A 13,660-nucleotide genomic window follows, 5' to 3' on the forward strand; every position below is an offset into this window, starting at 1 on the left:
ATAGTAGTTTAGTTAATAAACTCCTTCATTTACACCCAGCTGTTGTCCTGTTGTATTCTTTTGACGTAGAGACTGGAGATCCATTAAATCGAGAAGTCATGGCTTCTGATATGAGATTGATAAATTTGGCAATGAAGTAATTCATTGTTGTCCTCCTAGAGGACTGGTGCCCCATTTCAACGAGAGTAAATTCTAAATTATGGCGTTAACGCTACACTCATTATCCACTCTGTGTGGGCCTCCAACTCCAACCAACTAGGCGCCTCATGAGACAACATAGGCTTAATTTTTTTGTTTTATTTATTTCATCCGGAGAGGCCACTGATTGGTTGTAGGCTCAACCGTGACAGCCTTGATTTTAAACAATATTAGTATCAATATTGTAATAATTGAATAATTAAATTGCAAATACGGTCCAATATAAGTATGTAAAGGAAACAGATTTCTGTATTCAACATTAATCATCATCTTTGCTGATTTTAAGAGCCAGAATATCAAATAAATGATTCCTTACCAGGATTTATTGTCCATTGAGCTGGAGCTTCTGCATTGGTGCCTCAGGATGAACCGGTGAAACCAGGTGAAACCAGGTGAAGACACTCATTTATATCATGGTGGAAAAATGAGACTAAACTGCAGTTTTGAGAAGGAGAAGAAGGAGACAAGGACAAACACATACACATGAACCAGGCTGAGTCTCTGGTTGTAAATTAGGTATTGTTTTATCCCTGCAGGGGGAATAAGATTTTACAACAGAGCGCAGATGCTGGCTTATATGTTACCGCACACACACACACACGCACGCACGCACGCACACACACACGCACACGCACACACACACACACACACACACACACACACACACAGAAACACAGAAACAAACCCAGGTACAGAGTGTTTTGATTCTCTTTCCACTCCCCTGCCTTCCTCTCTGGCTCTTCCTCCACCTCCTCTCTTTATTCAGCTCACCTGTTCTCTGACCGTCTCTTGTTTTATGACTCTGTACTGGCGAACCATCCATCCATCCATCCATCCATCCATCCATCCATCCATCCATCCATCCATCCATCCATCCATCCATCCATTCTCATGAACGCCTTGAGGAAATCTCATTACATTTGGCACAAACATTCACTTGGACTCAAAGATGAACTGATTAGATGTTGGTGGTCAAAGGTCAAAGGTCAACTTCACTGTGACATCATAATATTCTGCAAAACATTTCTGACCATGGTTCAGCACTGTAACCCAGTGAGGGGAGAGATTGTGACCATATTTCCGGCAGCCATGAGGCAGTGATGCTAGTTTCTTCTTTCCTCTCACTCCCTCTCCTTCGCCTCTACCTCCCTTTACCTCTCTCCTCCATATGTTTTGTTTTGCTTTAAACATCGGGCAGGGGAATGCTCCAACATCCAGCCACAAAACTTTCCGTAACATTAACTCCACATGTATCCCGCAGCGTCTGCTTTTAATTAGACAGGGACTCCCAACAAACATATGGAGCCACAGAGCAATTCACACTCGGCTGTTTCAAATGAGGAGACACCAGGAGGAAAGTGCTTGGAACACCACGTGGAGGGTTTTGTGTGTTATAGATTATAGTTGTGAACCTGTGCAGGGGAGTCCAGGGGAGTGTGTTAATTATCACAGTTTTAAATTAAAACGAAGCGTTCAGGTGCACTCTGTGATGGGAACAGGGGGAAAAGATGTGTTATTGGGTTTATTCTTTTTTTTTTCTTTAATTAAAGCTGTTGTGAGTACCTTGGAAAAGGTTAGAGGACTCTAATAGTGGCACAGCCCCTGTCAATACCACCACCCTATTAGTTAGATATATACTGACTAATTAAGTGTCTCTGTATTATTTTCACCTGCATTTCTTAATTCATTTTCTTCTGGCTTAAACCAGGAGTTCAAGTGCTTTTGGTCGCTGAACTATAAAGTACAGCTGTTGGGATGTTCGTCCAGGGAGCGACTGTGTTTATCAGGATGTCACCAGTGTGTTAGATTTATAATGAATAAATGGAAATGAACAGGGACAGGGTGTTCAGGGGGTAACCTTAAACAAACCTGAGTTGGCACGGTAACATGTTGTTCTAAGGGCGGATACAAACCACTGAGATTTTCTGGTCCATGGTCTAGGTTGAAAATCAGAGCAGACAGAATCTTTGCTGTTAGGACCCAGACTCACAGAGTCAGTGCCCCATTTTATTTCACCTCTTAAGACACATTTATGTACAAGAAATATTATAGCCGCAAGTGGAAATTCGAGGGCTCTAACCCCATGTGCACTCAACAGGGAGAAGCAACTAAATTTGATCTAATTACGCAAATTAGCTAAAAGATAATCATGGCGGCCTTTGTCATCACAGAGGCTTTTTGTAGAGCATATTGCATTGTAGGTGTGAGGTAAATTTAAAGTCCATGGGACTCGCAGTGTGGCAGGAGCAGCCTTTCAATCTTTCATACCTTTGATTATTGCACCACCATTGGGCCGACTAAGATCATATTTGCTTTGGTAGGCTTATTCCAATTATTCAAGTTTTATGATGCTTGAGCAAAGAGTTTATGAGTTATGGCCAATACTGGCTAAGCCCCGCATTTTACAAAGATATTTTTGTTGATGGTGGCCATGTTTTTGACTGATCTCTGTCATATATAATATAAATTTGTATTTTAGTCCCCAATGGTTGTATACCAAGTTTGGTGTTGCTAAGTCAAAATTGAATAATAATAAAATTCTATTCATTTTAGTGTTTTTTCACATTATGCTAATTACCAATGAATCCATCATGGCAGACTTACATGTTCCAATAGGATTTTTTGTAGAACACATTGAGCTGGAGTTGTGTGTCAAATTTATAGTCAATCTGACAAACAGTGCGAGGAGCGTGGCCTTTCCAAAATCGGCCTTAATTACAGTGCCACCATCTGGCCAATTGAGCTCATATTTCTTGGGAAGCTGGTGCACATGATTTCCAGTCTTTGTGCCAAGTTTCATGTTTTCAGCTCATTCCAGCTCACGGGAATTTGAGCAAATCTGGCAGAAAACCAAATGAAAAGAGTTTTCAGCTAACATGCTGTATCTGTTTTGGTGAAGGGGGTTGTGGGTTCCTAGAGGCCTGCATCATGATTGGTTAGAGTTAGCTCCCTCTTCCCTCCTATAATGTGATGGTTAAGTGTGTCATCAAACAATGTAACTTCTCAACAGTATTTTTAGTTTGTTTTCTTCTTCGAACAAAATGTGATCTGAATCATCTCCATCTGTAGACAGAGTTCAGATCTTCATCAGTCCACAGTCACACAGACTGTGGACTGATGAAGATCTGAACTCTGTGACCCTTTCAGCTTCATGTTCATCACTTCTACTTCATCCTCAGTCTCTGAGGTCTTTGTTGTGCTGTCTGGTTCACATCAGCTGATGTTTCTTTAAGTGTCTGATTGTTGTTTAGAAATCAAAGTGTCTCTAGTGTCTCCAGTGTCTAGCGTCTGTTGATGTCATTAGTCGAGGGCTTCACACACACACACACACACACACACTGTTTCACCTGCACCATGAAGGTTTAAGCAAGAACAACACAATGATTTGCATGTTATTAGCTCAAATAGATTGTTTGTTCATCATTGTAACTTAGATGAAGACCTGACCATATTTTAGGATAGATAGAGGTCGTTCTAATGGCCTCACTTCCTTTCTCTCGCCCTGTAAATCATGAGTCATCAGAAGACCTGCAGTAATCGTGATCGCTAATGATTAGCTTCCTGCAGCCTGCCTCTATTGATTAAGCAACACAGCCATCAGAGTTGGTCAATGTTAATTTAATCAGCAGGGAGGCGCACAACGCAAAGATCTTACATTTAATTTTCTGCCATATTTGTACTGCTGCTGTCGCTGCTGCTGCTGGCTCCCATCAGCTGAGAATGTGGTGTAATTGAGTCAATTGATTTTATGGGGACTGATGATGAGGCAGGTCCACAACAACAGGCAGATCTGAAGACAGCTTTAAAAACAACCTAAACACAGGAGTAATACTACGCTATGTCACAAAGTAGATATTGTGGATGAGTGCAGAGGGAAAATAAGAGATACTGTTGTTCACACAGGAAACTAGTCTTACATTTCTGTCCTCTTTCTCACTCACACACACACACACACACACACACACTCACACACACACAGAGCCTTTTCACTGAGAACAGCTACTTGTTGCTACTAATGATCCTGACGCAAGCTGTTGTGGGTTGTAAACCTAAAATAATGAATTAAAGGAAGTGCTCAGTGTTGGTGAAGTGACACCTTTCGAGACTGCCACAGGTCGTCTGTGCAGCGGGTTATAATGACCCGTAGTTACATTTTGTTGCTAGGCGACAACTAATGGTCGTAGTAATCGTAGTCGTAGTCGTAGATCTGGGCGCCATCCTGCTCAACTGATGGATGTTCTGGACCATTTGGTTGTAATATTTAATGCGCATGCACATAAAAAAACACACACACACTGTCTTCCTCTGGGCGTCTTCCTTCCCAGCAGGCAGTGAAGGACTCTTGACAGGGAGGATGACACGCTTTGACCTTTCTCCAGCCCTGGCCTCTGGGAGTCAGATAAGTCTGCTCCCTGGAGGTGTGTGTGCTTCACAACACTGACATCTGAGTAACTTACAGCTGCAGCTTTTAGCTTCATGGAAAGAAATCATTTCACAACAGCAGAAAAAGCAGATGTTCTTTACAACTGACACAGCACAAAACAAGTTGAAGTTTCTCATGTTGTTTATATGCTACACTCTACTGCTGTGTGAGGGTCAGTGCCAAACACACCTATCACACTCCTTTATTACTTATGTTTATGATCAATTGTTTGAAATATTATTTTCAGTTTTAAGTTTTAATTACTGCTGTATTTGATAATTCAGCAGTACAGCTGGTAACAGACTGATCAGAATATACTAAACTCACTGGGGAAGTTGTGGTCATGTGACTAAAAGCTCACAGGTTTGATCCCTACACAAGCAAGGTGCACCATCAGGAGAGGCAAAGGGGAAACAAGGCCCTGATGGCCCCCCGAGCACTTTTTGTAATGACAACTATAAACCCCCTTAAACCTCCCATAAAGACACAATGCAGTTGCGTCACCTCACCTGGGCACCCTCCTGGAGCCAGGCGAGTGTCTGGTGACTGGGCCTTGGCCCATGGAGCCGTCTCCCTGTAGGCCGAGATAGACATCAGGCCCTCCCACCCCAGGATCATCAGATGCTCATGTGGAGTGCGGGGACACTGTGTTGCGAGTTAATGAATTAGTCGTAAATGTGGTGATTAAACCATAATCCTCAGGAGAAGGATTAGTTTGAATCTTGTATGTGATCCTTCTGTTCACAGACCTGATGATTCCTCTCTTCTACAGGTCAAAGGTCAGTGAAGGCAGTGGTACCAGTGGACGGAGATGATGTCCATGCAAAGTAAGTGCTCTGTCACCACAGCAGCCAGCACAGATTACCTGTTAAACTGCTGGTGGTTATGATTCAAATTGAGTCCAGCAGTAGTAGTAGTTTTATCAGTAATAGTAATACTGTAACACAGCAGTACAGGAAATAATAGTAGCCTATTGGTATAGCAGCAGCAGCAGTAACAAAAGTCACAGTACACTGTAGTTACAGAGGTAGCAGTAGAAGCAAATGTAGCTCTAGCCTCTTAACACCTCTTTTTTCACTCCTGTGGAGTGCTTCAGGAGCTGTGGACTTTTTAGTTAATTTTTTCACTGGCACCCACATGTTACTTGTCTGGTCTCATTGGACAGGTCAGACGCCTGTCCTCAAGACCGAATGATTGACAGAGTCAGTAACCAATAGCCACGCTTTCTCCAACTGAAAGAATTGTGTCATCTGTTTTTCACTTGGGTACGCTCGCTGTCTTCACCCAGGCCTCCTGGAGTGAAATCTGAATGGAGCTGACACCTCCACAGATGCAGCAGCAGGGACAGAGATGGATCACTCGATAGTCTGCTATGTACCTCCCTTGACGATATTCATAACTCAGTACTACTTTTATGAAGAAACCCTTTTGATTTTTGTGATCTGTGGACGCTTACAGACTAAAGGAATACAAATAATGGAGGAATGGACAGACAATAGGACTTCTAGACCTCCTCAAAGATAGGGTCACCACCACTATATTACGGATATTACAGGTACACGATATTAATAAATCATATTTATGTGCTTATGGTTGGAATTCTAGAGACTCTAACCGGTCTAACAAAATACAACCTGCCTATATTGACAAACATTTACGCATGTATTCCTTCAGAACACATTCAGAACCTTTGGAACTGGGTTTGAACCAGGCCGCACCGGAGGGCTAAGGGTTGTAAGAGGCTAGAAGTGGCTTTATTGTATGTACCAATAGCAGTAGTACTAGTTGTAGTACATTTAGCAGCAGTGGTAGAGGTAGTCCTGGCAGTTTTAATATTAATACAAGTAGAACTACAAATGAGTACTAGCAGCAGCAGCAGCAGCAGCAGTACTCTGGCCAGCAGCAGTAACAGCAGTAGTGTCAGTAGTATTGTTACCTGATGTCAGCCATATGGTGTCCCCTGCAGTGAGTGAGGCGGACAGCGTGGTGAAGGTGGCGGAGTGGCAGCAGACCTACTACGCCTCGGACTCCGGCATCCAATCAGGAGCCACCACCGTGCGGGACGACGAGAGCAGCACAGAGTACAGCGGCAGCAAGAAGTACAGCGGCAGCACCGCAACCAATACCACCACTCCCACTACGGCCTCTGCTGGAGGAGGAGGAGACGCAGCAGCCGGAGGACTGGAGAGCCCCACAGGTCAGACCGTCTTCCACTAATTCATCTGCATTCACTCGTCCTAACCCTAACCCCAGTCAGGGCCCACGCAGCAGACATGATCCATTGTTAATAGAAATTATGAGCTAATTATAGCCATCAGTATGTAACCCAGTGAAAATGTACAGTTTGATGTGTTGGCTTGTTTTCCTCCTTCAGAATAAGAGACCATTTCCTGCCATTTATCCATCTTCATCTTCTGCAGTGTGAGATAATCCATCAGAGTAAATATGGAGAAACTCTGTGTTTTATCCTCATATCTCTGTCACGCTCCGCTTCCCGCCACTCACCTGGCACCCACAGGAACAAACAAAAGTCTCCTCCAGGAAAAAAATCCCTCACAAATATGTTCAGATACAAACTTCACTGTCACTCCTGTGACAAGTTCCTTCATCACCATCAACACACACACACACACACACACACACACACACACACACACACAGTAGTTTATTTTTACTCAGTCTCACACACACACACACACACACACACACACACACACCATCCTGCTGCCCCAAATATTCCCTACAGCACCAAATGTGGATTAATCCACTGCTGAAAATAGTCCCTAACAAATGCATGTTTTAAAAGATTATACTATGTATTTGTGAGCTGATTTTAAAGATTTACATCATAAGTAGGAACCAATGGATTCATGGGATTCATTAACAATTCGAAAAATATAGATTAATGTTATTCTTTTTTTATTTGGTGAAGCAAGATAAAGACAAAGAAAGTGATGACAGGATGTAACAAGATAAACCAGAACATAACATGATATGACATAACACTGCTACAGAGAACAACTGACAGCTTTTTGTTATTGCTATAGATTTTTATATACAGTATGTCGATTTATTGAGGGGGAGAGAGAAATAGAGAGATAAGGAAACATAGAAAATAAATATATAAATGAGGTGTTTGGTATTCTTTTTGATTTCGGTTTGGTTTCCAGTTGTTGGCTGCTCCTTACAGTGGTCATGCTCCAGACCTTTGGGCGGAGGCTGAGCAGGTGACAGGAACCTGTCTCCCAACCTGGATTGCTCCCAGACCCTCAAGGAGGGAGCTAGTCCTTTGTTTCTTTGTTTGGCAGCCTTACGATTTTCTTTGCATCCATGTATTCCTGAGGGTCTGACTGAAATACAAGACATATCATCATTGACCCATATCAGTGAGGGCTCACAGACAGACTGTGTGCATCTTAAACTGTTTACTGCACTGACTGACTCCTCACTCAGACTCTGTGTACTCTCTGTACTTCCATGCTTTTGAGGACCAGTTTGAACTATAGACCGTAGGGAGTGAGTACAGTTTGTCTGGTGCTCACGATGTGTATACGTGTAATGTATAACTTGATTTTCAGAGTCCAGATTGGAATTAGGATTAGGTGTGTGTGTGTGTGTGTGTGTGGAAGGGTGAGGATAATGTTGTGTATGGATGCAAATTACTGCCATAGTAATTTGACACACATCAGCAGCTGAAAAGCATTTTATTTCATCTCAGTACTTAATTCATGGTACTGATGATGTGGTTTGTGGTGCAGCAGTGTGAACAGAGATCGGTGATGACCAGCTTCATGATACTGGTTATCCAGGATCACCAGTGTTAGTTTTGTGAATCAACTAATCCAAAGAGAGACAGAGACCTCGGGACAACAGCTGGTCATATGGAGGTCGGCTGCTGAACTTTAATGCAACTTGCAACAACACTGTTATGAGACTGATATTTGAGTAAGTGTCTTGGTGCTCACCTGCCTCTTCACCAGAAGGTGAAAACTAAAATAATAGTGGTAAGAATATGAAGATCAGCTCTGGTGACACATTTCAAGGTTCAAAGAGGTTTCATACACTTAATTTATTGTTATTCCAATAATGAAGTATAATATGAAAATGAGGATTCTGAAAATGAACACACACACACACACACACACACATATACACACACACACACACACAATCTCACTATCTACTTCTATTGTGGTACACTTCTACGGATGGCAGTTACACATGATGTCTATGTATGCAGACGCCCAGTGTATTAACACACCCTGTGCTGTATGTTCACCATATCTTTGGCTGCACTGCAACAGTGGGGTCTTCTCTATAATCTGGAATGTCCCTGACTGATTGACTGACTGACTGACTGACTGATCATATTTCCACCACTGGTCAGCTGAGTTGGAGTGTCTGGGTCTAACAGGATCTATTAGGAAGTGTTTACAGCTGCAGTGTTGCTAACTTAGCTCATTTTTTTCAAACAGACTGGGTATGAACCTGGTTCAGGTCTGGACCGTGTATGGATGCTGACTGGGGGCTTAGAGCTACACTTCGTCTTACAGGCAGTCTACTGAGCCGCTCTGGTTTCCTGGCCGCTTGGGAACTGCAGGGAAGAGGAGGAGCGCTTCCGATACACTGAGCCTCGCCTCCGTTACAGCAAATAACCTACTTGTATTCCATGTATCATTATTTCTAAAGGAAGCAGAGGAATGACTGAACATGAGACACACCGAGCAGAGAGAGCAGGAGAGAGGGAGGGAGAGAGAGAAGTCATCGGTAACTGCTAAAGAAACTGGCATATCTGAATAGCATGTGAACAACAGAAACACCAGCAACAGGAAATGAGACAAAATGCTTACTGCAGCACAACAAAAAAAGAGCTGTTAAGAAATAAAGGGTTTCTGCCCACTGTACTGCAAGAGGGCTTTTAATTTGAAAAGATTACAGGAAATCTTGAGTTTGTATTACCACATAATGCAGAAACTTTAACATGACAGATGGGAGCGACTGAAAACAAGTCTTCATACTAACGACTATGACCAACTCTACATATCCAACAGTTAGACATAAAGACCTGCCTCTAATAAAGTCTGTCACTGTTCTGACGTTGAAGTAAATAAAAACTAAACTATTTCTGGATCCAGACAGAGGCTGTGCTCTGTGGGAGAGACTCAATAAGAAAGATAGTCTGTCTCTTCTAACTTTTTCTCTGCGTGATCATGTTACAGTAAATAAGCTGAAATCACAGCTCAGTATTCAGTTATAAAAATTACTATATATTTATATATTATATATTATAAAATCAGGATGTGAGCATTGGTGGTCCACACATGTACTAGGTGTAGACCTAGTCTTGTTTGTCATGTGTCCAGTCACTTAATCTGTGACTGGTTGGTCCTAAAATGAGCTGCGTATCAGATAAATGAGAATGGAGCTGTGAGCTGCATTAGCATCGATCCACAGGGCAAACATGATGTAGTTACGCCTTGTTTTACAAGTTTCACCACAAACTGACACGAAGCCTTAAGATTAATGGTGCCACAGCTCGAAGAACTTTTTTTTTTTCTTGTTTTGCTTTTAAAAATTAATGCATGCAGCACATAAGTGATACAAGCGAATGCACAGTGGCAGATAAGCAGAACTGAGTCTGACAGTGTGTTGAACGCAGGTTCTTCTCCTCCTTGTTCCCAGGACGGCTTATACCACAGCGTAAGTCTCTTATTATTCACATATACACTCTGAAAAATATTGTACCCGCAGCGCCCAAATAGAAGCTCTAATGTGAATGTTTCTGACTCATATCACCAAGTGGTGAAAGAGTGGTTATTGATCAGCTTCTACAAATCAATAAGTTTCCCTTGGAGGCTGAGGATTAAACTCCTGTAAACCCAGAACATGTCAATGAAACTGATCTGAATGGGAGACGAGTCACAGCTGAGATAAAGTGTAGAAAGAAAATCCAGGAGCTGTTAATAATAGCTGAAAATAATGATAATACAAATAATAATCTGAAATGTTGTTAATATCGTTCCTGTGGAATGAGGGGAACTTCACACCTGAAGAAGCATGTCGTGATGCGTTTGATCTTCATACCTGTCTCTCACTCCTCCATTAGTTTGGTCACACCTCTCCATGAAGGTTATCAGAACCGACTCGTTGTGATTCCTCGTCGATGTGCAGAGCTCAAATAAACAGCTGAAGTGAAATGAAATGAAATAACAGGCGTGAACAGACTTGAAATGAAGAAATTATTCACTGAACCAAATGTTCAGGCTCGAAAAGTTTGAATATGTGTTCTTCGAATGTGAAGTCGAGATAAAAACAATGTGCTTGTGCATGATTTGGCTGATGATTCTTCACTTTTGCAGAAGGTCACTCACTGTGTGTAGATTCATGACTAAAACCATGTGTACGCACAAAACCAGAAATATTCATACACATTCTCCTCATCAGAATTATGAAGCCGTCATTCACATGGTTCTGCTTTATAAATCTCATTCACTGACACATTGGGCGCATGTGCACGAGCCTCATTTCCACTCCCACAATTAGCCATAAATAGATGAAGACTCTCCCTTAATCCATCAGTTTGTATAAAAACACTGTCTCCACCACAAGTGATCAGACAGAGAAGAAAGACGATGGTGAAACTGAGGCTCTTACAGATGGGAGGTAAAAACCTGCACCAGTTTACTTTAGTACAATCACTCTAATGTAAAGTCCTGTTTCACTCTGAACTTCATTTATTGGGACCAGAGAGTCTTAATGAGGCTCCAGAGGCTCCAACACTGTGATCAGTAAATATTCATATAGTATCAAACAGTTACAGGATGACTCACAATAAATAATAAGCACATTAAACAACGCTGAAGGAAACATTGAGCACAAACAATTATTTCTGTTTATGAATGCAAAATTTTCATTGCTATGTAAACAGTAAAACTTATAATGTGATAATGAATTAAGCTCTATGAAGTTTGTTATTTCATTTCAGGTTAAATCACGTGTCTCGCCTTATTACGTAGTTTCACTTCACTGTGACTTGGATCACTTTGTGTTCACACGGTCAAAGGAACATGTGAGGTGACACATTCTGTGTTTATGAAGACCAATTTATGAGCGGGAAATAGTGTAAGCATGGTTTTTATGCAGACGCATCATTTATACATCTGGCCCCTGGATGGCTGAATGTTTAAAGGCCTGTTTTACTGTCCCGCCTTTTAAATTAATTAGAATTATTGTAACAGTTGTTTTTCAGCTGATGCGTCAGGGACTTATTGGAGGGTCACTATAAACCCAAAGACAGCTGAAGTATTGACAATTCATCTGCCAGTGCTGAGTCTGATGAGCCACACGTTATTGCTAATCACAGACTCGTCATCCTATCTGAGGAGCCAGGATCTCATCCAAAGGCTGAACGACTCCATCTGTCAACCCAGCAATGAAACCGTCAACATTAGTAACCGTCAAAGTGACTGTGAGGAGATCAGGAATATAAATGTACCAGTCTGTCTTTGTCCTCTATGCCAGGAATTCATGTCAGAACATTACAATGATGTAAAGTGAAAGTCCTGAATCCCAGATGTCCCTGACACAGAAGGTCTGTCCAGGTTTTAAACAGGCTGATTCCAAACCTGATGTTTGGTTTAGTTACAACATTAATATAAAACAAATAAGAAAAGATGATAATAATAATAACAATAAAACTAAATTTTACTTTTGTAGCACTTTCCAAAACACAGTTACAAAGTGAAAGCAATAAAAACAGAGCACAATAAGAATAAAACACCAACAATGTGATAAATAATTCACTGAAAATCAGTTAAAATGGGTTTTTAAAAGATGAAATGGAGCTGATCTCCTCAGGCAAGTCACTCCAGAGTCTAAGAGCTCTAACTGTTTCAGTCTGGAGCCTGGACCAATGAGAGGAGAGGCATCTGAGGAGCTCAGGGGACGGGAGGTGTAGAAAAGCCAGTATTGGTGAAATGTGACCATGTGTCTCTGCACCAGTTAAAACAGCTGAGTTTTGCATGAGCTGTGAGCAGGAGAGGTTTTTTTTTTTTTTTTTACCGATGTTGTAGAAAATGGGACTGAACCACTGATTTAACATGTTCATCTAAACCAATGGTTCACAGTGTTGACATAGCGAACAAGTATAAGATGTCGTACGGCAGCAACAACATAAAGGTTTCTATCATTGTCTTACCAGACTGATAGGCCTTAATACCAAATAATGAAAATATAATGAACGTTTTTTTTGCGGTCCATTACTGGGCCCTGGCACACATGTTGGAAACCTCTGATCCAAGCTAATGTTTCTGTCAGAAATGACACCTGTTGCCTGCAGTGCTCAGTACCTGAGGACAATGAACCCAGGCTGTTAGAGATTCACCAGTCACCATCTGCTTGTGGACGTCATGAAGGCAGTTCTGATTATTGTCAGCGTGAAAATGTACATTGATGTTACATCTTTGTATGTGATGAAGGAAAAGAGGATTGGACAGAGAACCGAACCCCTGAGCTTCTAAACAGCGCTGACCTGGATCTGTATTTAAAGCAGGACCTTAACCATTGTAGAGTGTCGGTGTCACTGATACCCACCCCGGTTTCCAGGACAATCACATGCAGGGTTTGAATTATATATGTTGAATGACTTGGCCATTGGTACATTCTTGTTCTCCTTGGTTTCAGCGCAGCCTTTGATACCATTGATCAAGTGATCAGAGTACAAATTAGAAAATGACAGTCAGGGGGGTCAACCTTTTCTCCTGGGCAAAAGGGAACCCATGCAGGGCAGGGGCTTCAGTAACGTCCTTACAAAATCCTTACTGTACAAGTACAAGTATCTCAAAGTTGTATTTAAGTACTTCCCACCACTACTAATACAATCGCTGAGCCTCCAGGACACATGGATTATAATATTGTTCAATTACCCAACAGGTAAAACTCATCAATTCCTGAGTGAAAACGAAGAGGGTGTCTGTTATAAAGAAAAGCTAAAAGATTAAGTTAACCACCACAGACACACAAAGACACAAAGACCCCCCC

At 41.8% G+C, this 13,660-nt stretch overlaps 1 protein-coding gene across 1 annotated transcript in view; it reads left to right on the forward strand.

Moving 5' to 3' along the window:
• LOC111667205 (junction plakoglobin a-like) overlaps nt 1–13,660 on the forward strand; it is a 145,191-nt gene that overhangs the window by 74,401 nt on the left and 57,130 nt on the right. The window contains exons 2-3 of the mRNA XM_023422835.2: nt 5,394–5,448; nt 6,588–6,818. Of these exons, the coding sequence (XP_023278603.2) occupies nt 5,433–5,448; nt 6,588–6,818 (247 nt within the window). The 5' untranslated portion in view covers nt 5,394–5,432. The remainder of the gene's footprint in view (nt 1–5,393; nt 5,449–6,587; nt 6,819–13,660) is intronic.

Source organism: Seriola lalandi, unplaced genomic scaffold (genome assembly GCF_002814215.2).
Source record: "Seriola lalandi dorsalis isolate HSWRI2012SDOR001 ecotype SW California unplaced genomic scaffold, Sedor1 jcf7180002054686, whole genome shotgun sequence".
Taxonomy (NCBI): domain Eukaryota; kingdom Metazoa; phylum Chordata; class Actinopteri; order Carangiformes; family Carangidae; genus Seriola; species Seriola lalandi.